This window comes from Euprymna scolopes, chromosome 42 (genome assembly GCF_053919585.1).
Source record: "Euprymna scolopes isolate OS-2025 chromosome 42, ASM5391958v1, whole genome shotgun sequence".
In the NCBI taxonomy this organism is placed as follows: Eukaryota; Metazoa; Mollusca; class Cephalopoda; order Sepiida; family Sepiolidae; genus Euprymna; species Euprymna scolopes.
This window is the reverse complement of record NC_136523.1, coordinates 39,696,183-39,723,682: the sequence shown is the minus strand read 5'-3', so window position 1 is coordinate 39,723,682 and position 27,500 is coordinate 39,696,183. Positions and strand designations below refer to the sequence as shown.

The 27,500-nt window shown below is 35.7% G+C and overlaps 2 protein-coding genes across 6 annotated transcripts in view; one reads left to right on the top strand and one right to left on the bottom strand.

The window, feature by feature from the left end:
• The window catches only part of LOC145267032 (uncharacterized), a 432,374-nt gene that overhangs the window by 214,644 nt on the left and 190,230 nt on the right, over positions 1-27,500 (bottom strand). For 3 of the 5 annotated variants that reach the window (XM_080122971.1, XM_080122973.1, XM_080122974.1), the window contains exon 1: positions 23,925-24,054. The exons of 1 other annotated variant lie outside the window; for it this stretch is intronic. The gene's annotated coding sequence lies outside the window, so the exon portion shown is untranslated. Of the gene's footprint in view, positions 1-23,924; positions 24,063-27,500 lie in introns of those variants that run through there. One more of the 5 variants, XM_080122969.1, reaches the window with a different exon arrangement.
• The window catches only part of LOC145267034 (uncharacterized), an 84,207-nt gene continuing 80,046 nt past the window's right edge, over positions 23,340-27,500 (top strand). The window contains exon 1 of the mRNA XM_080122975.1: positions 23,340-23,586. Coding sequence (XP_079979101.1) covers positions 23,469-23,586 — 118 coding nt within the window. The 5' untranslated portion in view covers positions 23,340-23,468. The remainder of the gene's footprint in view (positions 23,587-27,500) is intronic.

Sequence of the window (27,500 nt, the reverse complement as noted above, 5' to 3'; positions counted from 1 at the left end):
GACAATTGGACAATAAAGTAACCGTTAGTAATGTAAATTCGGTAAATTTGTTAACTTATATGGAACGGCTCATCAAAAACTTGTTTACGTTAGACTTGAAGACAACAATATTGTAGTCAGCTGGAAAGCAGGAAAACGGAAGACAATTCCACAGGCGTGCAGTTCTAAGAAAGAAGCTTTGTTCATGGAATCTACGTTTAGGTTTAGGCACAGATAAAGAGTGGGGGAAATTATTGATAGTGTTTTCTGCTAGACGGGTGTTTCTTGTGAAAGTTTGGCGAGGGGGGACCATAGATTGGAGCTCAGTCGAGCACTTGCCATAAAAATAACGATAAAGCAGAGACAAACTCGCAACATCTGTCCTGTGAGAAAGAGGTTGCAAGAAAGAGAAAAGGACATCCCCTACGAGGCTACGAAGTCTATTGAGAGTTGTTGCAGTTGTACTGCCGCTTGTGATAAACTTTTTTTCCATCTCTCTTCTCTCTTGAAACAACACTGAGTGCATATCATGATTCTACGAAACAGAATCATTCACAAGCATGACGCAAAGTTAAGGCAAGGTCAGCAGGTCAAATGGCATAGAAACAAGATATGAGATGAGAGTAAAGTATAATGACGTCACGCCGAGAGAAAAGAAAAACGTTCAAATGAGTCTGTTGATGGAATCAGAATTGTCATTGAATAATGCGAGTCTTTCATAGATTGCGCAAGGCAGTTGATCAATAATATAGAAAGAAAGCTTTGAATATCGTCAAGAGTGAAATAACCACACCTCAAGATCTGTTCGCATGTCACCCAAAGATTTAAGTAAGAAGATAATTAAGTAATCAATTAGGTAAGAGAAAGTTAGTCTTTTTCTCCTGTTGGAGTCAAATCTCTCTTGAGATAAAACCTTTAAAAACTCTCAGTGAACTTCTCTTAGGGTTCTTTCTGCATGAAAAAGAGTTTTATTGGTCTGGCTAAACTGATGATATGAAGTTTCTATGTGGCAGGAAGTACGACGAAGAGGATCGGTGGTGTTCGTCAACATTGAAAGAGAAAATGAAAGACAACGAATTAAGGTATGCCACACACTCACATATACATTCTCTACCTATATAAGAGCCAGGTATGTCCAAGGATGGAGTATTGCTGTCACATCTAGGCAGGAGCTGCTAGAAAGACCTTATTCACAGAAGAGACGTTGCAAGACTGTCTCTGTTTTATCATTATTTTCATGGCAAGTACTCGTCTGAGCTCCAATCTATGGTTCCCCCCCTTGCCAAACATACACGAGAAACACACCTTTTGCTGAAAACACTATCAACAATTTCCCACACTCTTTATCTGTGCCTAAACCTAAACGTAGATTCCATGAACAAAGCTTCTTTCTTAGAACTGCACACCTGTGGAACTCTCTTCCGTTTACCTGCTTTCAAGCTGTCTTCAAGTCCAATGTAAACAAGTACTTGATGAGCCGTTAAGTAATTCAATTTACCAAATTTACACTTCTAACGATTACTATATTGTCCTTTTGACCAATGTACACTCTTTAACCCTTATCCTCGAGTGGCCCTCTGAGCGTGATAAGTGGTGATTCTCTTGTAAAAAAAACAAAAAAAACAATTATTTCAGGTTACATATAAAAGGTGTTTTGATAATTAAAACATTACAATAAGATCTCGTTTTATTTCGTTTCTTTTTTCTGCTTTCTTTATCGATTTATATATTCTTTTTCTTTGCTTTTTTTTTTAACTTTCCTGTTTGAGACGTTTTATTCTTCTTTATTTGTTTTTTCTTTTTTTTTTTTTCGCTTCACCGCTTCAGACGGTATTTTCTATGAATATTTTTGACGTTATTTTATTTAAGGATTTCGTTTTCATCTTGATACAACCATTACAACGACAACGAGGATCTTCATTATTTTCGTCAAAATTGGAAATATTTTCTAAATTTTCACGTGCTACGGGCAAATAGCTCCAATGTCTTGGGAAAGGCAAATCCTGACAAAAAAAAAAACAGTTGATGAAGTACTGCAACATCTTCTTGGAAACTCCTGCAGCTGCACTAGCTCCAACCATATTGGCTTGCCTTTTCGTCAGACTTTGCAACGCCAACAAGGGGGACCAAGGTAATACGGTAAACCTAGGTCTCCTTATCACCTACCCAGAACTGCATCCAGAAAGCCAATTCCAGCTTCGACCTGTATAACAACAACAAATACTGCAGTGCACCAGACTAGACGCAGAATTCCATCGTCTTATTAAACAAAAGTTTTCCATCATATAATCTACATATAAATACCCTAGTGCCTTTAACGTACATGCGAGTGTCACGGTTTCTAAATTATAAATTAATCGAGCGGGAGATCCTATTTATTAAAAAGGGGATATAAGGTGGCCCTATGATACGTTTTTTTTGGGGGTTACGTGGAATATGTTTTTTTCCGAACCCTGGTTACGGTATCTGCCCCGCTTTACGATGTTATTTATAAGGCTATTTGATTATATACATGTGTATTATATACTGTACTGTATTTCGTCACTAATTTTTTTGTGTCGTATCCCAAAGTTCTACTGTATATAAATACACTAATTTAATGTTCGTAGCATGTTATATTCTATCCGCCTTTTTTAATAAATAGGATCTCCCGATCACCAAAGACGCAATGTAAAAAAGAAAATTAAAATTACATAAAAATGATATCGCTTTTGGGCGGTACATGAAATTAGTAAAACTAAAATATACATTCTTTGCTTTCTGGCTAGGATCCAAGGGTAGTATCTGTTCTGTTTAAAGATGGTATAATGATATCGTGAGCTTTCCGTTCGTGCCAGCCGTCCATACAATAGAAATCTGTCGCAGACTCCTATAAGGCTATTAGAGATAAACCGTAATAATCAAATATATTCTGACACTACATTAACCAGATTACTTAGATAAATACGTTTGCAGTTTTAACAAAAGGGATACAATAATATCGCGGGGTCTCCACTCATGTTGAACGTCCACAGAATGCCCAGCAGAAATATATTACATATGAAAAATTCGGCTGAACACTGCTGAAGCATAATTTTTTCTAAATTTTTTTTTTTTTACACAGAGTATACACTTGTAATAGAAATTACTGTTATTTTAAACTTTATGACTAACAAGTAAGTGTACCCCACCCAGTGCAATGTATATACATTTGGGATAAAAGAAACTGCATATATATTAATTGCGATTTTTTGTCCTCTACATATGAGAGAAAGAGAGAGATATAGAGAGAGGTGGGGGGGGGGGAGAGAGAGAAAGAAAGCATGAGGAGAGGGGGGATGGGTAAAAGTGCACAAGAAAGTGGGTAGGGCATAAGACTTTATAAAGGTCAGTCAATGAACGTATGTAGCAGACACACTTATCGCCCTTGGCACAGGCAAAGGCACGCCCAACTGCTTACGCCACCCACACGCAGAAACTTAGGCACACTTATCCCTTTCTCTCTTTCTCACACACACGTTTCTTATTTTTCCATTTTTCTTTTTATGAAACACTTTAGCACAATGCTTACTTTTGTTGGGGGCCCTATCGGTGGAGCATTAAAATATGCCGACTGCCCCCCCCCCCCCTGCAGAGGGTAAAAGTCCCTCAATGGGGGTCCTGGATATGACCTTAAACTATATCCAGTGGTGAGGCCCCAGCTTGTGGGCTTTGGGGAGTGTGGAGCCACCCTTTAATTACCATTGCTCCCAGGTCCACTCTGACCCGGAGTGGTAGTACCTGTTAGGGTCCCAACTATGGGTTAAATAGAAACCGACGTGAAAGCAACAAATATATTCTATTAAAAAAGATTTTCTTCAAAATCTTTGGATTCAGCATTAAATAACCCGAAAAGGGTTGATATGCAGTAAAAAAAAAAAACAACCAACCAACCTTACTTTTGTTGGGAGTAGCAGCTCAGTGAATATTGTATCTATATATTAATAGGATAGTGTGTGTGTTATTTATTTTGTGTGCCACGCTTACATCTGAGTGTTGTTTAATTGTTATGGACTTCCATTTCTTGTAATAAATAATTTTACCAAGAATTCTTCATAAGTTTTAGTTTCGGTTATAGCTGAAGGAACTCAAGCTTTATATACATGTATATATATATATATATATATATATATGTTATTTGTTTTGCGATATTTTTTAAATTCAAGAATGTATATGAAAGTGCATTTTTACTTAACTGCAAGAATGATTTTCCCTTTAACCAATTTTGGTACCCCCAAATGGAGAGCGGGATATGTATTATTTTTATTTTTAAAATATAATTATCCACTGATGAGTCGTAGACGATGAAACATGTGTCAGTGGATAATTATATTTTAAAAATAATATATATATATATATATATATATATATATATATATATATATATATATATTAAAATACAAGAAAATACAAGAGTATTGCAGAGTGAGAGAAATGTAAATAGGCTAAGAATACTCGAAGCATTGTACATTAAAACAAAGAAGCCTCAAATAAATAATATTAATTATGAGTGCAGCCGGAACATTTTGAAATGTTTGGGATAAATGTTTAATAATGTATATATGTGTTTGTATATATAAATCTGTTTAATATATGCAAAAAAAAAAGATTCGCCCACTGAACTTGTAACAAATTACCACGTGATTAGGAAAAGAAAAAATATATATATAAGTAAATTAAAAAAACAATTTCTACATTTATTTCTAAAATATGCCTGAGGATGATAGAAGTGCTTCTGTCGAAAGCGCTCGCGATTATGGATCCAACATATACAATTTCGAAAAAACACAAAAAGGACTATTCGGAGATTGGAGAAGATAAAAAGGAAAATTGTAAAACAGAATAATTCCGTGCTATTCAATAATATTTGTCTAAATGAGAAAATGCTGCCTAAATATACACAATATATATATATATATTTTTTTTCATAAGCTTTGGTTTCGGTTTTGATTCAAGTAGATATACCCAAGTCATATGGATATATTTTTTTACTTTTGAAATCGCAACTTTATAACATAAAAATCGATAGAACATTAACTCTGTAATACATACATACATACATCTCCTCTGCTCAGTGCCGACGGCTCAACTGTAATCACGGGAAAGAAGAAGATCCTCAACAGATGGGCTGACCATTTCAACAAAGTGCTCAATCGCCCTGGAGCCATGAATGATATAGCAAATGAACGTCTCCCCCAAGTTCTCATCAATCAACAGCTCGACACCCCCCTCCCATCAATCGAAGAGGTCAGCAAAGCCATTCAGCAGTCAACCAGTGGAAAAGCTCCAGGTCAAGATGCCATCCCAGCTGAGGTTTACAAGTCTGGTGGTGCAGCCTTGCGGGAACAGCTGACCTGCTTGTATCAGATCATGTGGAGGAAGGGACAACTACCACAAGACGCCACAATCGTTCACATCTCTAAGCGAAAAGGAAATCGCCAATCCTCCGATAATCACCGAGGTATCTCTCTCCTGTTCATAGCAGGAAAGATCTTGGCTCGCATCCTCCTCAACCGCTTGCTTGGTCACCTGGAAACGGGGCCTCCTGCCGGAGAGTCAATGTGATTTTCGTGCCAGTCAGGGGACCACTGACATGATCTTTGCCGCCCGTCAGCTTCAAGAAAAATGCATCGAACAGCACCGAAACCTTTACACAACCTTTATCGACTTGACCAAGGCATTTGACACAGTCAGTCGGAATGGTCTGTGGAAAATAATGAAGAAATTCGGTTGCCCAAGTACTTTCATCACAGTAGTTCGTCAATTCTATGAAGGCATGATGGGGCGAGTCCTTGACGACGGTGAACCCTCGGAGACTTTTCTGGTAACAAATGGAGTTAAACAGGGCTGTGTCCTTGCCCCTACACTGTTCAGCTTGATGTTTTCTGCAATGCTATTTGACGCTTTCAGCGACCAGTCACCAGGCATCAACATTAAATTCAGAACAGATGGAAAGCTGTTTAACCCAAGGAGACTGCAGGCTGTGACAAAGGTGAGGGAAGCAGTGCTGAGTGACTTTCTTTTTGCTGATGACTGTGCCCTCAATGCCAGCAACGAGCGAGAAATGCAAGACCAGATGAACAAATTCTCCGCAGCCTGTGACAACTTCAGCCTCACAATTAGCACCAAGAAGAACGAAGTTATGTTCCAACCAGCTCCCAGAAATCTGTATCATGAGCCAAGTATCTCAGTCAAGGGACAGAACCTTCAAGCGGTTGAGACCTTCACCTATCTGGGCAGCACTATTTCGGACAGCCACAATCAATCTCGAAATCAACAACAGAATCGCCAAGGCAAGCAGCGCATTCGGGAGACTCAGAAGCAAAGTCTGGAAAAGGAGCAGAAGCAGCATTGACACCAAGCTGAAGGTTTACAGAGAAGTTGTCCTCGCCACATTGCTCTATGGCTCAGAAACCTGGACTACCTACAGAAGGCACGAAAAAACATTGAACCACTTCCACCTGAGATGTCTCCGAAATCTCTAATATATCAGATGGCAAGACAAAGTCCCTGATACAGAGGTCCTGAAAAGTGCTAATCTTCCCAGCATAACTACTACCATTTGAAAGACCTAACTGAGATGGGCAGGTCACGTCTCCCGCATGCCAGATGAAAGAATCCCAAAACAACTCCTGTATGGCGAGCTGTGTCAAGGCAAGCGTTCAGTCGGAGCACCAAGAAAACGCTTTAACGACAACCTCAAAGTCTCCCTCAAAGACTTCAACATCAGTACCAAGTCCTGGGAATTGCTTGCATCAGACAGACCTCATTGGCGTCACCTCATCAACAAAGGAGCTGAAACAGCTGAAGAGAAAAGAACCCTCAAAATAGAACAGAAGCGTGCAACCCGCAAAGCCAGAGCAACAAGCTGTGTCCCCACAACATCTGCTCACCACTGTCCAACTTGTGGGAGAGCCTTCCATGCCCGGATCGGCCTTACAAGTCATCTCCGGAAGCACAAAAACAATACTTCTACTCACTGATGTCATGGTCATCTTCGACTTCGAAGGACGAACACGAGACATACATACAAAATCTGCAAGAATTAAAATATCATATTTAAGCGTACTTTACGGCTGGGTTACGCCGGGCATCCCTGCTAGCTTAAAAAAAATACTTTTGCAGTTTTAACAAAAGAGATACAATAATATCAGAGCGTCTCCATTTATATCAATATATTACATATGAATGAGTCCCCTGTGGGATTTCCACAGGCCCCACTAGTTTGTATTACTTCAGAAAGCCTTTCTCTTTTCTTTTATTAAGGTTCCACCACTTATCAAGGCCCATTTCTTTAATTGATCCCTCATTCAATTTATTTATTATTAAACCTTACACACTAAACGCCTTTTTCTCCCATATATATGACTCTGACCATTCCTTTGACTTTAATAATGCTATACTAGTTAAACCTATTACGAAAAAATCCACATATAGATTAATTATTATTAGCAGAACTCGTGCAAATTTTACAAAGTGAAGAATAATATTTAATCAACAAATGTTTTCATAAAGCTGATACTTTTCTGGATTTTTTGGACAGAAAAACCAATAACACGCAGCAAAATACGAGTTTATTAACATTTCTATGAAAATAGTGTCCATTGTATTTAAAAGAGAACTGATCCAAATGAGATAAATTAAAAGTACTAATAAATACTCAGAAATTAATATTGTGCTACATAGTTCAATACAAATAATAAAATCACATTGTAAAAGACAATATTTAATTTACTCTTTCAGTCCAGCATCTCTTGTTATTTTTATTTGTGCCCTGTTTCTTTCGAATGCTCCTTTTTTATGTAACATTTCACTAACTTCTACTACAAGTTCCTTTCTCACACCATTACAAAAGTGATCATATATTATTATATTTGAAAATGAGGTTACATAAAAAGGAGGTCACTCTCATATTCTTGTCCAGATTGGCCTTTTTTTAAAGCAAAATTTTGCGAATTTGGCCTTTTTTGAACACTTCAAAAATTGTCTTTGGCCTTTTTTTAGCCAAAATTTTGCGAATTTGGGCTTTTTTTTTAACCCTTCAAAAATTGTATTTGGCCTCTTTTAAGCAAAATTTTGTGAATTTGGGCTCTTTTTAACCCTTCAAAAATTGTATTTGGCCTTTTTAAAGCAAAATTTTGCGAATTTGGGCTCTTTTGAACCCTTCAAAAATTATATTTGGCCTTTTTTTTCAAAGCGTAATGCATGGACAAAGGAACAAAGTAGAATATTATATAGATCAGGGTTGCCCAATGGGGACCATACCACTCACCGGGGGGCATTACAAGACTTCAGGTGGGCGGTGGCCAAATTTATTATATAGGGGATCCCTGAGATCGTCGGGGTGGGGGGGGGAGACAGAGCTTCTAGTAACATTTCTAACCTTGTTGCTGATCAACAACAATCTTCACACTGATCAGTGATTCCTGTGATTATTATTCTGATTTTTATTTCATTGATTATTCTACTAGCAATGGTCGTAATGGCTTGGAGCACCCAGAGGAGTGAGGGTTCCAACACCTATCAAATTAAGAAACATAGGATAGCGTGCAACTTTGCAATTGGGAAACAGCTGGAATAAAGTTGCCGAAAATACAAGCGAGACTTCTAGTTTCTTTGGGGTGAGTTTTCTTGCAGCTTTTCTAAGATTGTCAAAACAAGACCAAGATGGACAAGGTATGTTTACCTTTTGGCTGGTGTTATATCACCAGAGGACTGTGATCCATCCCTTTAAGCTATATGTCCATTGAACTGTATCTGTGAATAGATCGACATGAACAAACACGAGAACACTAGACGATCATAAATATATACATGTTATATACATTCAATAAACAAGTAAACACCTGAAAGTTTATACGAGGTGCCTTCAATAAGTTTCCCGATGTTTTTTACAGGCATTTAAAATTGTCGTAGACTTTTGAAAATTCAGTATGTTATTGCTGTATATCTTATGGGATTACTGACCAATTGTTATGATTTTAGGTTCAAATATACAGATACAACAGGAATTGAAATACACCCTACTAAAGCCTGATTGTCACAGCTGGTGAATTACAAAAATGCAATATGGATGTGAGGACACTTTAGAAGAACAATATGCAATAAAAGTTTGCTTTAAACTTGGAAAAAAATGCTACAGAAACATATGGAATGCGTCAGGCTGCTTTTGGACCATGTTGCATAAACCGTGCATCAATGTTTGAGTGGCATAAGAGATTCAAGGAAAACAGAGAGTCTGTGAGGAATGATGAGAGGTGTGGGAGGAGTAATGAAGTCAAAACACCAGAGTTGATTGGCCAAATAAAGAATTTCATGAATAAGGACTGTCGTGTCTATAGAGACAATAAGTGCACAGTTTGATGTCAGTGTGGGAACTGTACACACAATTATTCGCAAGGAACTGAAGATGTGGAAAATTTGTGCACAGTTTGTCCCAAAGATGCTTGTTGTTGAACTGTATCTGCGAATATATAGACACATACAAACACGAGAACAGTAGACAATCATAGACACACTCATAAATGTATACACATTATACACATTCAATAGATACGTAAACACATGAACGTTCATATATGCGTTACACACTCGTTCATATATACCCATAAATATATGAACACATATATCCTCACCCTCGAGAATACAACACTTAGGGATCGTTGCAAATAAGTGTTTGTTTGGAAATTTTCCTTGCTTTGTCTATGATAAATGAGAAAAAAAAAAAAGAGTGGTTTAGTAGATGTACAACATTTGAAGTAGCAGGATCAGTTCACAGGATTTTTCATACCACTCGAGGATACATTCTTTACAGTAAGTCCGATAGAGTCTAGGCCGTTGTGGCATTTTCTTGTTCTGTCAGTCTTATATATGGTTTAATGCAGTTCTAGCATGTCCACCCTCCCAGGCTTGACCTTTTTGCAATTTGAGAAAGGGTTTGTTTATTTCTTTATAATAAAAGCTATAAAGTCCCTTTAAGAAGATTAAAGTTGAGCCCGACATAGAGAATTGGTGAAAAGCAATAAACTAGCATAAATGCATTATTCCAACATCTCGTTGTTGAATACTTTCATGACTGCTGGTTATGATGGCCTGCTGACATGGCTTCCTAAGTACTTAATTTTCTTCCATTTAAATTTTAGTAACCGTGGACTGAGAGGAAAGGTGCCAGCCTGCAAAGCTAACCTGGAATTGAATCTCCCGACCAGCAGTAATTATCACTTCCAGCACTGATAATTGCATAAGCACGAAACAATGTTTGTAAGTATAAAAAAAAAATGTTAATAAACATGCGTATTAACTTATTTGAGCGTGGTCGACGTAAAAATAGAAGGCCCTTTCATTAAAGTCATAACTTGACGCCACAGTTTAAAGTACAATGGACAAGGTGGACGACTATTACAAGGAATATTTTAAAACAGGTACATTTTAAAATTAATAATCAAATGCACTTTGAAAAAATAAAACTTTGCTACAGAATTTCCCCATCGAAAAAAAAAAAAAATGTCCCTTTTAATTGCACGTGTCCAAAGATAAAATAATTTTTTATCTTTCAGAAAATAAAATACAGTCACTTTTGGACCAGTTTTATTAATCCCTTGGCAATTTCTTTGAGAATTGAAATAGAAAATAACGATCCTTCGCAGTAATAGTTGTCTATCACCAATTGTTGTCATTGTACTTTATTATGTGACGTCAGCATCGTTACGCGACTTTAATGGAACAGCCTTCTATTGTCACGTTTGAATAATTTAATATGCGTGTTTACCAAATTGTTAACATTTATTTAAAAAATGTTACAGCTGTGTATGTGTCTGCATGTGTGCGTGTTGTATGTGTATGCATGTTGTATATGTATGTATGTGTGTATGCGTGCGTGTTCTATATGCGTATGTATGTATGTACGTATGTGTGTGTGCATGCTGTATGTGTATGTATGTATATGTGTGTGCGTGTTGCATATGTATGCATGTGTGTGTGTTGCATGTGTGCGTGTTGCATGTGTGTGGATGTGTGCTGTTGCATATGTATGCATGTTGTATATGTATGTATGTATGTGTGTGTGCGTGTTGTGTATGTGTGTGCGTGTTGTGTATGTGTGCGTGAATGCTGTATGTGTATGTATGTATATGTGTGTGCGTGCCTTCTATTTATGTTAGCAACGCTTGAATAATTTAATATGCGTGTTTATAAAATTATTAATACTTATTTTAAAAATATCACAGCTGTGTGTATGCATGTGCATGTACACACACACACACACACACACACACACACACACACACACACATATATATATATATATATATATATATATATTACATTTTCTTTCTTTGAAGATTGTAAAGTTGGGTATGAGGCAGTCAAACATTTCCCTGCTTTTTATTAAATAACCGAGAGCTCTTTTTAGTATCCTCGTTGTTCCCTTAAATGCAATTGTCTGGATCTCTTTTGCACTTGGTTCATCAGGAATATTAGTTAGGTAGGACTTCAGGTTCTTCTTCATAAGTCCTGTAGCACCTAAAATAACTAGTATGATTGATATCTCCCTAAGATTCCAGTTTCTTTTCATATCAGACATGAGACCTTGATATTTGGCCTGTTTCTCCCTTTCAGCTCTGTTCAGACCTCCATCATTAGGGACACTCACTTCAACCAAGGTTGCAACTCTCCCTGACTTATTCCATAGAACTATGTCAGGTTTGTTTTTCACTTTTTTCTCATTTTTCTTAAATTTTTTCTTCTAGGGGGTGGGACATCCAACCAGATGTCTGACATTTACCCCTATTTTAGTGAGTCCAACCAAGAGATCTTTTCAGGATTCTAGCCGTCCCTTTCAGTGTAATCGTTTGTATTTCACTTGCACTTGGTTCACCGGGTATGCTTGCTATGTACTTTTTAAAGTTCTTTTTCATAAGCCCAGTTGCTCCTATAATGACTGGTATAATTGAAACGTCTTTTAATTTCCAATTTCGTTTCATATCATACATAAGTCCTTGATACTTTGTTATCTTTTCCCTCTCAGCACTGTTAAGCCCTGTATCATGTGGTACACTGACCTCTAGGTACGTGTGTGTGTGATGAGGCGACTTGTTTACAAAAGACTGATTACAGAGGCGATGTAAGCCCAGCATGCCTGCACAACAAAGTGCCGAGGATTAAGGATCGATCTGCCTAGACTTAGTTGATGTGTTCTGTTGGAGTTTTATTTTCTGAATTTTTTTTTTCCAATCTAACCATGGCGCTGTTTACCATGCAAAGTGGTCGGATGAGTTTAACGTCTGAATTGAATCTAAAACTATTTACAATCTGCCTTGGTAAATCGCGCGAGAAAATAACACGAATTTTCAGCCAGTTAGCAGGTTGTTTTTCGCGTAAAACAAAGTGTGTGTGTACACACACACACACATATATATATATATATATATATAAATATATATATATATACACACACACACATTTTTCACAACATATATATATATATATATATATATATATATATATATATATATATATATCCATATAGTCAGCCGTTTAGCAGGTTGTTTTACATGTAAAACAAAGTATGTATATGTGTGTGTGTATATATATATATATATATATATATATATATATATATATATACATAGCAAAGTATGTATTAGATTCAGCCTCTCTGATGAGTTGTAGACGACGAAACACGTGTCAGCGGATAATTAAATTTTAAAAACTATATACACATATGTGTGTGTGTATTTGAATAACTTACTATATATATGTGTGTATGTGTGTGTAAGTTATTAAATTGTATATGGTATTTAAGCTACAGAGAATATTCCGCGTTTCATTCTTGTGAGAATTCGTCAGGCCTATATATATATATATATATATATATATATATATATATATATATACACGGCACAATCACGTTGACACAGAGGTTCTCGTCAGATCATCGAAGTTAAGCAAGGTTGAGCCTGGCCAGTACCAGATGGGTGACCATTTGGAAAGGCTAGGCGCTGTATGTGCTTTCCGCTTATCTCGGCATTGTTTCCAGTCGCTTGACCCTCCACTTGTCACTGGTATTCAACAATGTTAATTCAGGAGAGGTGTGGCTGGAGATCGCCATAATAATTTCATGCGCAGGCACTCTTGAGTATCCATAGTCTGTCAAGACTGAAAGGAAGCCTCTTTCTCTCTCTCTATATATATATACACACACACACACACACACACACACGAGTGCGAATAAAGGTATCTGCACAACAACTCTGCCCTCGTGGGGAGGCAAAGTAAGCAGAAACAAACTAACACCTTATTGCAATTAATGACAAATACGTGTAGTTTTATAGTAAAACTATATTTGCATAAAAAATCTGTTACATAAATAAAAGTATAATCAGACATAAGTAATCTAGATTTCATATTTATCATTATAGAGCCAATACTCTATTGATTATTATATTGTACCCAATATATAGTAGTGATTTCGAAAGTTTAAAATATATATATGACTTGAGTGCCATCATCTAGAATCGAAACCAAAACATAACTTTCCAGCCTGCATCGTTGAGCGTGAACAGTCGTCTAGAAATGACGTCATGGCGTTAAAATTAGAGACGCTGACGAATTCAAATTACATAAATAAAAACTTTCACAAGAAACACCCGTCTAGCAGAAAACACTATCACTAATTCCCCCACTCTTTATCTGTGCCTAAACCTAAACGTAGATTCCATGAACAAAGCTTCTTTCTTAGAACTGCAACTGCACGCATGTGGAATTGTCTTCTGTTTTCCTGCTTTCCAGCTGAATACAATATGGTTGTCTTCAAGTCTAACGTAAATAAGTTTTTGATGAGCCGTTCCATATAAGTTAACAAATTTACCGAATTTCCATTACTAACAATTACTATATTGTCGAAGTTCTACTGTACACTCTTAAACCTTTATCCTCAAGTGGCCTCTTGGCCTTGATAAGTGGCGATGCTTTTGTAAAAAATATATATATATATACATAAAAAAATAAACCCATGTTCAGATATGTATGAATAAACATGTAATTTCCTGCAGGATAAAAACTCATACATCATCCACTTTGACTATGCAATTCCAGGAATTTAATTCCTACATTCGTGTTTCGTGCTAATCGACAGATCGATTTTTTTTTTTTTTTAATATATCGTTTTTAAGCAAAAACAAGATTACATGCTTAATTGTAATGTCGAAAATAGTAATATATCCAAAAATTACGAAAATTCATCGAGTAGAACAATTGATATCGTGTTTTAGTAAAAAAAAAAAAAAAAAAACGTTTATCGCTGTAGACAACAAATATTCTAAAAAGATTCCTTTCGGAGTTATGTCCCCTGTGTATGCGATTTTACCTTATTTTTCGCAAAAACTACTTTTAACTATAAACAACTTTCTACTCGATGAATTTTCGTAATTTTTGGATATATTACTATTTTCGGAATGACAATTAAGTATGTAATACTGTTTTTGCTTAAAATGGCATATTTTTCTTCTTTTTTAATCGATATGTTGACGGTTTCTTAACCAGCACTCTCCACTCTACATTATTAGAAAACGGAGCTTAAACCCAATCTTGGTTGTTACAGTCACGACGTATAACTCTTTAATTTACAAAAGAACAAGTGAAGCATGCATGGTCCCCATGAGTGCACAGGGAATGATGCATGAAAAACTTCCTAAGTTCAGCATCCCCCCACCCCATTTAGCTCCAAAAGTCCCCAGGGGACGTCAAATCTTGTTAAAAATGAACAAACGGTGCATTTTTAGGCCTAAGCATTTATAAATTTGAGTTCTGCACCATGCAAAAAAAAAAAAAGAAATGACTAAGTCCATCATTTGCCTCCGCCCCCCCCCCCATTTAGCCCCTAAAGTCCCCAAGGCCTTAACGTATCTAAATTTGAGTTCAGCGCCATGCAAAACTGCTAAATAGACATACCCAGAAAATTTTGGAGGAATATGGTAAAATAATCCCAAAAATGGAGTGTTTTTATTAGCCCTAAAAGAGCCCCTGGAGCACACCCAAGAGTTATCGCGAAGTATAGACAAACAAAATTATATAGAAATCAGTTAGTTACAACTTTTCAGAAAGTTTTATGAAAATCCAAGGCATCAATTTTTTTTTAATAAACACAAAGTGTTAATTTTAGCCATTTAAACCGGAAAGGCACTCCTGGGGGGGGGGGGGGGCAATCGGTGTTTTCCCGGAAAATCCGTTCTGTTACTTTTTACTCATATCATGTTTAATGTTTGTGGAAAATTTCAAAAAATTCCAAGGCGTAGTTTTTTAGAAAAGTGTGTACGGACGAACGGACAAGGGTGAATTTACAGGTTCACCCCCCCCTTTTGTCGAGGGGGGTGGAGGGTGGGCAACAATAAAATCTGTGTCTACTCCTAACTATATCAACTTGGCCTTTTGGTCAAGATCAAAGTGTAGTATCTGTCCCGGCAGATACTGCAAGCAAAGACCATATGTGGGGGAACCCCCACATATAAGACCTTGGTCAATGTAGGGGCAACCCTTCATACCAATTGTCACTATCCAGCTCCCCTACTCCCCGGGGAGTTGGTCCCCATTTCCCCTTCACTCTTCACTTTAAAAATCGGCCTTGTGCCTACTTTGCTCGGTGGGGGAGCAAATATATACCTCAAAGTGTAGTATCTGTTCTTCAGATGCTGCACTTTAATTTCTTGTTCTCTTTCGGTGGAGGAGCAGTAGTCCTTCACGACTGAGACAATTTTTATTTTTGTACCTTTACCCCCCGTTAAAAAACGCCCCTGGTGTCTAACTCTGTCCCATGGGGAGGCATTGTAAATAGGTACTCCTGATAAAGTTGTATGGTATACACGCATTTTAACATTTTTATAGGCCACTTATGCCTTAGAAAAAGTCCACAATGTCACCCATGTCACTGATTCCTTCAGGTGTGAAAAATACCCCTACAGAGAGACACACGTGCTACGAGTTCGTCAGAGCACATTCCATTAAAGTACTTCCAAAAAAAAAAAAAAAAAAAAAAAAGGGGGGTACAGGGATGCAACATTGCGGCGATGAGACAGGAGTTGGAATTTGGTTGACAATGCGGGACCTAATAGGATGTACCAGCTCAGATGTGACAACGATATTCCATACATGGGCGAATGGTGGCTTTGTAGAGATATAATATACCCTCTGGTATAAGTAGTTTTCTAGCACGGTAGAAAGAGAGCCCACCTTCTTTGCAGCAGCCTTGGCAATGTCTTCAATGTATTTGTTCCAATTCACGTTGCCTGTGAATGTTAAGGTGACTAGTTTCGACGAATAGCTCTCAGCTAATATGTTATTAGTAGGGCTATGACAACAGCATATTCTTATCATTGTTTTGACTCTCGAGTATATATCCGAAACGGTTAGACACGGTTAATCAGCCGAGAACCACATCACTAGCAGTGTCAGAAATTTCGTGAAAATAGTGAATAATTCCACCCCATCTTTCCAAGCTTATAACTCCTCGAAAAATGTAATTCAAGCCCTAATTTTTTTTTTCAATTAAAGGAGTAAGGACCAAGGTTTTATTTAAAAAAAAAAAAAAAAAAAAACAATGTGTTTTTTTTTTTAAAAAAGGTTTTAAACTTCGGACTTTACAGGTAAATTTCTAAAAAACTGATTTTTTTTTTTGTTTTAAATTTGAATATATTATTTATTGACCTTTTCTCTTCAATTTGTGATATATAAAACTATTAAACATAAATTAATTATTTACTTTTTAATAGACATTTCAAAATGAGAGGCGTAAATTATTCGACCCCCTATCTTTCTAAGCTTATAACTCCTCGAAAAATGTAATTCAAGCCCTAATTTTTTTTTCAATTAAAGGAGCAAGGACCAAGGTTTCATTAAAAAAAAAAAAAAAAAGACAAAAAGAAAAAATGTGTTCTTATAAAATAAGGTTTTAAACTTCGGACTTTACAGGTAAATTTCTAAAAAACTGATTTTTTTTTTGTTTTAAATTTGAATATATTATTTATTGACCTTTTCTCTTCAATTTGTGATATATAAAACTATTAAACATAAATTAATTATTTACTTTTTAAGAGAAAGTTGAAAATGGGGGGGGGGGCGTGAAAATGGGGGGGGCGTGAATTAAAAAAAAACGTTTGTCTAAAATATTATATTCGGTTTATTGGAAAGAACATAAAATTTCACATTGACCCTGAAAATATCGTAAAAATAGAATCAATAGAAAAATTTTGATAGATTTTTAAAATTTAAAAATATTGAGTTTAAAAATTGAAAAATATTGAGTTCGGAAAATTCATTACTGTTTTAAAAAAAAATAAAAATATTTTTATTACTTTTAAAACAACTGTAATAGTTTATTTTGGAAGTATAATCCATAAAGAAAATAAATAACCCACTTTTAACAGAGAAATTACGAGATTTTTATATTGTATTCGCAGTTTCGTGTTAGGGGTGTCAAAAATTCCTACAAAAATTCTGATACTGCTACCACATCACTCTATATAAAAGCATATAAGATATCAACGGATACACAATGAAAAGAATATGCTGTTGTCCTAGCCCTAGTTATTAGTCATGGCTATCAGTGGTTGAAAAGATTTCTTGTAATTGTTAAAAAAAAAAAAAAAAGGTTAGTCTTGGCAGCATTGAATGATACCATCCTTTTACGGCACCATTCGACTACAGACTGGAGGTCTTCCCTTAAGGTTACAGGTATTGTCATGGACACATACGTATGCTGCACTTTGAGACCATTGCCCTTGTGGCAATTGGTTAGTGGTCCATTTAGGGGCAACCCTATATGCCATGCCCCTCTTCCCCTCCCCCTACATAAAAACGGACCTTGTGTCATATTTTGCTTATGTGGAGAAGCAAATAAATACCTACGAACGAGAGTAATCTCCGCTGTGATTTTATGTTTTAATGGAAATCGCTCCAGACAAGGCATGAAGCCACTTGATGTGATGAGCTAAAAAAAAATAGTACTTTAAGGTAAAAAACTAGCCAAGTGTTAGATGGAATAGATTTTAACCCAGAAAAACTGCAATTCTTCCCTCTTTGTCAGAAACATCGTTCATGGAACGTGAGGACTAAAGGACAAAAAAGGGAAGCAAAAGTTTTTTTTACTCTTCTTGAATTGTATCGTTTTTGAGTTAAATAACGAGTTCCCTTACACATTCTGTACAGATTTTCAAGTTCAACAAGATGTAGCCGAAGAAGGTCGGAGTTTACATCGGCCGAAATGTTCTAAAGATTACATCCAAGATGAGAAGAGTAGTCCAATAATCCAAATTATCAATCCTCATCTATATATGATTACGTACGTACGTGAGTCACGGTTTCCAGATTATGAATTATGCGATCGGGAGATCCTATTTATTAAAAAGGAGGTTAGAAGTCGATAACATACTACGGACATGAAATTAGTATATAGATACGCTAATTTAATGTTCCTAGTATGTTATTATATCCTCCTTTTTAATAAATAGGATCTCCCGATCACCAAAGACGTAATGTAAAAAAAAATAAAAATAAAATAAAATGATGTCGCTTTTGAATCGTACATTTTTTTTCCGCAGGAATCACCACTTATCGAGGTCCGGAGGCTACTCAAGGATAAGGGTTAATGGGTATACATTAGTCAATGTGATTATAGCGTAGTAAACATAAGTAGTGGAAATTTTGTAAATTGGATTACTTAGGGGGACGGTTCATCAAGAATTTGTTTACATTGGACTTGAAGACACCTTCTTGGTCTTTTGGCTAGGATCCAAGGGTAGTATCTGTTCTGCTTAAAGATGGTCTAATGATATCGTGAGTTTTCCGTTAGTGCCGGGCGTCCATACAATGGAAATATATCACAGACCGCTATAAAGCTATTGGAGGTAAACCGTAATAACCAGATATATTCTGACCCTACACTAACTAGATTACGTAGATAGATAATTTTACAGTTTTAATAAAAGGGATACAATAATATCGCGAGGTCTCCCTTCACCCTGAACGTCCGTAAAATGTCCAGCAGCAATATATATTACATATGAAAGATGCCGCTGTGAAAGTTCCACAGGTCCCGCTAGTCTAAAAAGATTTCCGAAACAACCTCGACTGATGTACCGTTTGGCGTTTGACCTTCATCTTTTCGATCTCGAGAACCTAGACGGAATTTCAAACTGGCCGATTTATTTAATTCCACATGGGCGGATTGTTCTCGTTCCGGCCACATGGAACCATGGTGTAACGGTCAATAGCGTTGGTTAGTAATCTGTGACCTTTCCTATTAACTTGCCTTCTTACGAGGGCAGACACAAGATCGGATTTTAATGTGGGAAAAATCCAGCTGCTGACCAAAAAGATTTTTGACAGAGCTGAACGAGAATCACGCCCCCCCCTATATAATAGTGTTCAATCAATAATAATCCACTGAAAAGAAAAAACAAAACAAAAAAAATAACGAAAGCTGTTCTTAACATCGGGAGGTTGTGGGTATTTATTCGGAAAACCGTACTTGGAGCGGGGGGGGGTCTCGTTTAATATAATAAAAATCTCAGTATAGAAGGATTTTTTCCTTCAGCGACCAAGGACAGAAAAGATGTATCAAAACAGGGTGTTTATCGAGAATTGCCCCTAAATTAAAAACTTATGATGTACGTCCGCGTCACGGAGGAGCGACGATGTCATATTCCAAAAATTACGTAAATTGGTCAAGTAGGTTTTTTTTTAAAAGAAATTAAGAAAAAGTTTACGATTTTTTTTAAACTAAGAAAATCAAAGTTTACGATTTTTAGCGATTTAAACTATTGCACATAATGCTGATTTTTTACCTCAACACTTCGAATCGAGTTGTCGCCCCCTTATTTATTTCATCAGATTTCATCATGGCTGACGAAAACAGTACGACTCGCTAAGTCGGAAAATTTGATGTTCTTGAATTAAAAAAAAAAAAAAGAAAAACTACTTAATCAAATTACGTGATTTTTGGAATATTCCGTTCCGTGACTGGTACGTACATCATACAGACTTTTCTGTATTTTCTTTACTTTTAAATCCCAACATAGGTGCCAATCTGAAGAAGCACCCAAAATCCATGTAAAATGATCAAGTAATTTTATTTTTATAAAGAAAATCATTTTAAAGCGAAATTGAGGTTTGCCAATGCACCACTCCCCATGTTAAGAATGGCTTCCTAAAATCTCGCAAGTTTGAATTATTTGGAGTCCTCTTCTTTGTTTTCAGCCTGTTTTCAAGATGACGTAGCCTTTCGTTTAGCAAAGAATATTTGATTTCCTTATTTAAAATGAAACAACAGTGCTTGTTAAGATAGAGTCAACAGATTAACTTTTTTAAATATGCGGTTTTAAGCAAAAAACACAGTACTTACTTGACATGTCGAAAATTGAAATATATCCAAAAATTACGAAAATTCATCGAATAAAACAACTGCTATTCGGTTTTTAGTAAAACAAAAAAAAATGTTTATCGCTATGATCTAAAAACGTACGTTAGCCATTAAAGTGGCGAAAAGGGAGATAAGTATGTCCCCTGTATTCGCAATCTTCAATGTGCTCGCATCTAGGGAAAATGCAATCTCCTCCAATTTTATGTAAAAATTACTTTAAATTTTAATTTTTTACTCGGCGAATTTTCCTTTTTTTTTTTTTTTTTTTGGTGCTAGTGCAGAGAGTGATCTCTGCGCTAGTTTTTAAATCGTATTTTCAAGTTTAATTAGAGTTTTATATGTTTTTTTTTTATTCAACTGTAAGGTTAAAGTATAGAATAGGTACAAAACACCCTCCCCCCATATTAAGAATGGCTTTTTAAATAATAACGTTATTATTTACGTAAGAACTGTTGTTTTTGCTTAAAACCACATATTAAAAAAAATAAAAAAATCGATCTGTGGGCTATCTTAACAAGCACCAAGTACTTGTACAGTTTAATCAAGACATTAAAAAATGAAAATATTGAAAAAAGGTTATATTGTACGTATCCGTTTTGGACTGAAGATCTCCGAAAAAAAAATTCATTTACTTTGATCGAGTAGTTTTTATTTTACAACAGAAAAACACGTTTTTATGAGAGCGTGTTGAAGTCAGCCATTGTGAAATTTGTTAAACACGCCAAAGGGAGATAACTCCAGTTAAAGCGCTGACACTCCCTCCCCATCTTTATTACTAGATTTTCTTCCTAAAAATCGAACCTTTTGCTTGGTATCATAACAAATTATTTTTTCGCTGTAAAATAAACACTACTTGATGAAATTAAGTGAATTTTTTTCAGAGAACTTCAGACTATAACGAATACGTACAATATAACTTTTTTCAATATTTTCATTTTTAATGTCTTGACTAAACTGTAGAAGCGCCAGCACGGTACACCAAAAATACTTTATCAATTTAAGTGATTTTTGGAATACGATATTTTGTTTCCGTCATACGTACAGCGTACAGATTTTTCTTTATTTTTAGTTCTTGGTAAAACTATACAAACACCGTGACAGCGAATTAACCCTACCCCTAACCCCAACCCTAACCCTAACCCTAAACCTAACCCTAACCCTAACGCTGTCACGGTGTTTGTATAATAATACCTAGTTCTTCATGTAAGGGGATTTCTGGTCAAGCACCCAAAATAGATGCTACACTTTTCCCCATAAGTTCTAAATAACAGTCTTTTCGAGGTTGTAGGTTACTACAGGCGATAATAATAATATAAAGTGGTGAACGTGCACTGGGGGAGTGGGGGTGGGGGACCACCCGAAGACGATCAATGCACGGTTGCCGCACTGGTTGTTCAATCTGCAAAGGGTGTTTATTCCGAAAGCCGTTCTTAACATGGGGAGGTTGGGGGTGTTTATTCCGAAAGGCATTTTCTCATTTTCAACCTCCTCGTAATCAACTTTTTAAAGGTAAATCTTCGGGTGGTCCCCCAGTGCACTTTCACCTATAAAGTTAAAACATGACGAAATTAAAATAATTTTCCTCATCTTCTGGATTAGATAAAGCATTCGATTCGGAATTCTGAGTTCGACATTACGATCTTAAAAGTAAAAAGTTCGACTAGAAGAGTTTTATTATTATTATTTTTTTTTTTTTTTTTACAGAGGAAAATCAAATTTTAACAAGATCAGTCGTGTCGCGGCCATTTTACTTATTTTGCGGACGAGGATGGGGTGCCAGCAAACGTGTATTTCAGCGGCGTAAATTATTTACGAGACAAAAATAGGCTGAAATAAAACCCGAAAAAATTTAATTTTTATTATCTTTTTAACACTTTATTTGACTAAATGTACAATAATCGAGGCCGCCATCCTGTTTTGAAATTTTGGCCTTTCTAAAGATCGCCAGATGGCCTTTTTGAGGCCAAATTTGGCCTTTTTACGCTCTTGCATGGACCATGGTTGCACGCAAGAACGTAAAAAAAAGGCCAATCTGTGAAATTATATATATATTCACTTAATCCTCGTCTTAAAAAAAAAAAAAGAAAAAAAGGCACCGGAGAAGGCCGGAGGTTACGTCGGCTGGAGTGTTAATATACCGAACAAGATGGGTATAGAAATAGGATTGATGTAATAATCAAGATGAGAATAATAGTCTAGAGAGTCTCATCTAAGAAAAAAGAAAAAAAAAGCACCGAAGAAGGCCGGAGAGTACATCGGCCGGAGTGTTATCAATATAACGAACAAGATGGGTATAGTAGTCCGAATGAGACATGAAACAAATTATGGTCAATCATCAGGATTTTTTTTTTTTAATTCAATTCATACGGTATCATTTGTTTATCAAATTGTTAGGTGAAAGTACAGAATACGTACGAAGAAAGCCCCCCTCCCTATGTTAAGAATAGAATTCAAAATAACATTATTTAGCACCGTCCGTAAACTGCACAAGTACCAAGTTTGTTTTGTGTGTGTGTGTGTGTGTGTGTGCGCGCGCGCTAATTCACTTCTGTTATCGTGCTATTTTTTTAATAGTATTTTCCGATTAAAATCAAAACTTTTACAATATATTTTTATTACATTGTTCATGGCCTACTATAATAATATGTATAGTAGGCCATGCCTTGTTAGGTGAAAGTACAAAATATTTACAAAACACCCTCCCCATGTTAAGAATGGCTTTCTAAATAACATTATTATTATTATTATTATTTCAGCACGGTAACATCAGTGCATAAGTACAGTTTTTTTTTTTTTTTTTTTTTTTTTTTTAAATAATGTAAAACATTATTGCTTAATATCAGTTTAAAAAAAAAAAAATTGTAAGAAATGGATAGCCAGGGGATTTCGTTTTACGAAGTTAATTCCGAGTATTGACGGAGAATCCCGAGTCAGAATCCAAAAATGGTCGCAGCATTTTACGATTTGTAAAAAACTTGGGGAAGGGGTTACTTTAGGGGGGGGCACTAGTGCAGTTTAACATTCACAAAATTATTTTCATTTTAGTAGTTTCCTAAAGTTTATGGTCATTGAGCATTTGAGCAGTGAGCACTGCAGTGCAGTGCCACTGCACTGGTTGTCCAACCTCCAAAGGGTGTTTATTCCGAAAGGCATTTATTTTCAACCTCCCCGTAATCAAGGTAAGTCTTTGGGTGGTCCCGGGGTCCCCCAGTGCATTTTCACGAAGTTAAAAAAAAAAACCTCATTCCTTATATTAAGAATGGCTTCCTAAATAATAACGTTATTATTTCAGCACGGTCCGTAAATTGCGCAAGTATCCCACATTTTTGTGCGCACATTTTTTTTTAAACAAGAGAGTCGTCTTTTTTTTTTTTTTTTTTTTCAGGCTCATATGAAATATTGCGTTTTTTTTTATGTTTAATTTTATTTATTTATTTTGATGGTGCGTTCTCGCCATGAAAGTAGGTAAGTCTTTTTTTTTTTTTTTTTCTTGAAGGGTAAGTATAAAAAGACTTACCTGGTGTGGAAGGTCTGTATAAGGCATTAACGGGGTGAGGGTACGCAATCTCCGCCTAAGCATTACGAAATTATGGTAGCTGATATGGAGTGCACGTATATATACGACTTTCAGGATGGCTAGACTTTTGCGCAGAGGGGTGTGAAGGTTGCAAATCTGCCGCAACAAGTAACAATAACGACTAACAACAACAAAAAACGGTTGGGTTTATTATTTGGGGGGGGGGGGGGATTCGATTACATTATTTTAACAGCCCCCTCCCCTCCCCACAATCTACGTTTTTTGTTCGTTTTTATTTTTTTTTCTCTTCCGTGGATCCTTATTTTGACTCGATCGAGAGAGAAAAAAAAAAATAGTTGGCATTTTTTAAAGATCGCGGCCATGTAAGAACACGAGAAAAAAATGTCTGTTTTGGGGTATTCCAAAATCAACAGAGATTATACCATTCCTGTAATAACCTAGTCCCTCTTGATTGCGCTGTAATTCTGTCCCTGTGAGGTTCACTCTCCCAGGCTTTGCCTTCTCTTTTTGAGAAGGTGTTAGTTTATTGCTAATGGCCTGAGAACCGGACAATGCCGATGGAGCTGCCCGTGCATTTTTTTTTTTTTTTTTTTTTTTGCAGGTCAGAGTGCCCTTCCTTGTTTGGAGGCGCTGATTTTTCTATCCCATTTTATAAGTATGTGGAAAATGAATGCCGATGCTCAAAATGTATAAACATTTTGACCCCCCCCTTTACTTAAAAATCCAACAAAAATCAGGAAATTAACCAATTTTAATGAAATTTTCAGTATTTATCAAATAATGATCACAGAATATAATGAACCCATTATTTTTTTATTTAAATCTCAGTGGAAATGTATTACTTTGTTTAAACAAAAAATACCTTTATTAAACTTATGGTTTTCTGTAGTAAAAAAATGATTGAATTTATTTTTGCTTTCTTTATTTATATTGTAACAATAAAAATATTAATTTTTACAGGAACATTACGAAAAAAAAAAAAAAACCCTCAAGTCTGTATTAATGAATTCGATATAACTCGAAGGAAAATTAATTTCTTGAACTAACGATATTATCATTGAATTAATAATTGTTTATTTAATATTTTCACACAAAAAAATTATAATTGCAAAAAATATTTACTCTTTATTTAAGATTACATGTTTCGCGTAATTTTCATATGTAAGATTCTAATATTTTCATTGCTTGAATGAACGTGTAACGTTCAGCGTAACATAATTTTTATATAATCTTGAAAAAAAAATTAAATTTAAAAGCAGGAACACAGAAAAATAAAAATAAAATTAAAAAATTGTAAAAATTATACAAACGTTTACGATATGAATGTACGGATGCACGGCTGAAAAAAAAAAACAGAAAGAAAACCAGCACTCCCTACCTCAATCTAATTACCTGACGTCATTTTCAGACATTCTTTTGACTTTCTAACATGTTGGGTTTCCGTATAACGCATTCTTTTAACGACTTCGTTTGTTTTTGTTTGTGCGAAGCCAGAATCTCTCGCTTTTGAGGGCTGATTAAGCTATTTTTTGTACAAGGTGTTTTTTTTTTTGTTTGTTTTTTTTTTAATTATTATTATTATTATTATTATTATTATTATTATTCAATTCAGTACATTAGGACTTTACTAATTATCTTTGAAATAGACACAGAAAACTAATATTTTTCTTTCAAGGGATTTTTACAATAAATTTATTTAAGTTCAAAATTTAGCTGAACTTGTCAGTTTCTGAATGTAGCACTGTGAAAGCGTTTTTCATTATAACCTTTATTTATTTATTTGGTACTTGTACGGTTTAATCAAGACATTAAAAAATGAAAATATCAAAAAAAAATTTAAATTGTACGTATCCGTTATGGAATGAAGTTCTCCGAAAAAAAATTTCACTTAATTTCATCAAGTAGTTTTTATTTTACAGCGAAAAAACAATTTGTTATGATACCGAGCAAAAGGTTTGATTTTTAGGAAGAAAAGCTAGAATTAAAGATGGGGAGGGAGTGTCGGCGCTTTAACTGGAGTTATCTCCCCGTGGCGTTTCTAAACGCCAAACAAAAATTAAGAAAAAACCCAAGATGTCTGCCTTCAACGTGCTGTCATAAAAATGTGTTTTTCCGATGTAAAAAAAAAAAAAAAAAAAAAATACTCGATCAAATTAAGTGACATTTTTTTTCGGAGATCTTCAGTCCAAAATGGATACGTACAATATAACCTTTTTTCGATATTTTCATTTTTTTTTTAATGTCTTGATTAAACTGTACAAGTACCATTTATTTATTTATTTTCATATGTCCAAATATTTTTTCCTTTTGGAAATGAACTTTAGGTTTCAATCTTCCAAATATAACCAAAAAGTAATCGGACACGTACAAAAAATATGATAAACCGGCTTTCAGAACTATCCCCCCCCCTATCTTTTTTTCACCATTATTGTCCGTACCTTCTGGCACTTTCCGACCCTGGTATCCCAGTTCTTGCAGTGGGAGAGAACTAAATATAAAAAGTAGTTTTATGTTATTGGTTTTATGTATTTCATTATATATTGCTAAATAAGGAAACCTTTCTCATTAAAAATCCAGTTAGTATTATGGATCTAAAATTGAGAAAAACACGCTTGAAAAGTGTCAATAATATCATGTATATAAGCCAAAAAAAAAAATGGCCACCGAATTTTACTGGTGTCATGTTTATCGCATAAAGAAACTGAGTGAAAACGGCTCTTCTCAATTTTAGATGCATAATACTCATTAAATGTTTGGTGCTTATTCGAATTGGCACTTATGGCGGCAATTAAAAGTAAAATAAACAAAAATACAGAAGAGCCGACGTACCCGTCACAGAACCAAACTGTCGTATTTAGAAAAAAAAAAAAAACGTAATTTGATAAAGTAGTATTTTTTTTTTATTCCAGAAAATAAAATTTTGCGACTAAGCGAGTCGTGGTATTTTCCTTGGCCATGATGAAATCAAAAGGGGGAGACAACTGAAATCGAAGTGTCAAGGTAAAAAAAATCAGCCTTATGCTCAATTCAACATGAAAGACGTGGATGATATCCGAGGGCATGTTCGAGAAGACGATCATGTGAGAGATGTGGATGACATCCAAGAGCATGTTTGAGAAGACGATCATGTGAGAGACGTGGATGACATCCGAGAGCACATTTGAGAAGACGATCATGTGAGAGATGTGGATGACATCCAATAGCACGTTTGAGAAGACGATCATGTGAGAGATGTGGATGACATCCAAGAGCACGTTTGAGAAGGCGATCATGTGAGAGACGTGGATGATATCTGAGAGCACGTTTGAGAAGACGATCATGTGAGAGACGTGGATGATATCTAAGAGCATGTTTGAGAAGACGATCATGTGAGAGACGTGGATGACATCCGAGAGCATGTTTGAGAAAACGATCATGTGAGAGACGTGGATGACATCCAAGAGCATGTTTGAGAAGACGATCATGTGAGAGACATGGATGACATCCAAGAGCACGTTTGAAAAGACGGTCATGTGAGAGACGTGGATGACATCCAAGAGCATGTTTGAGAAGACG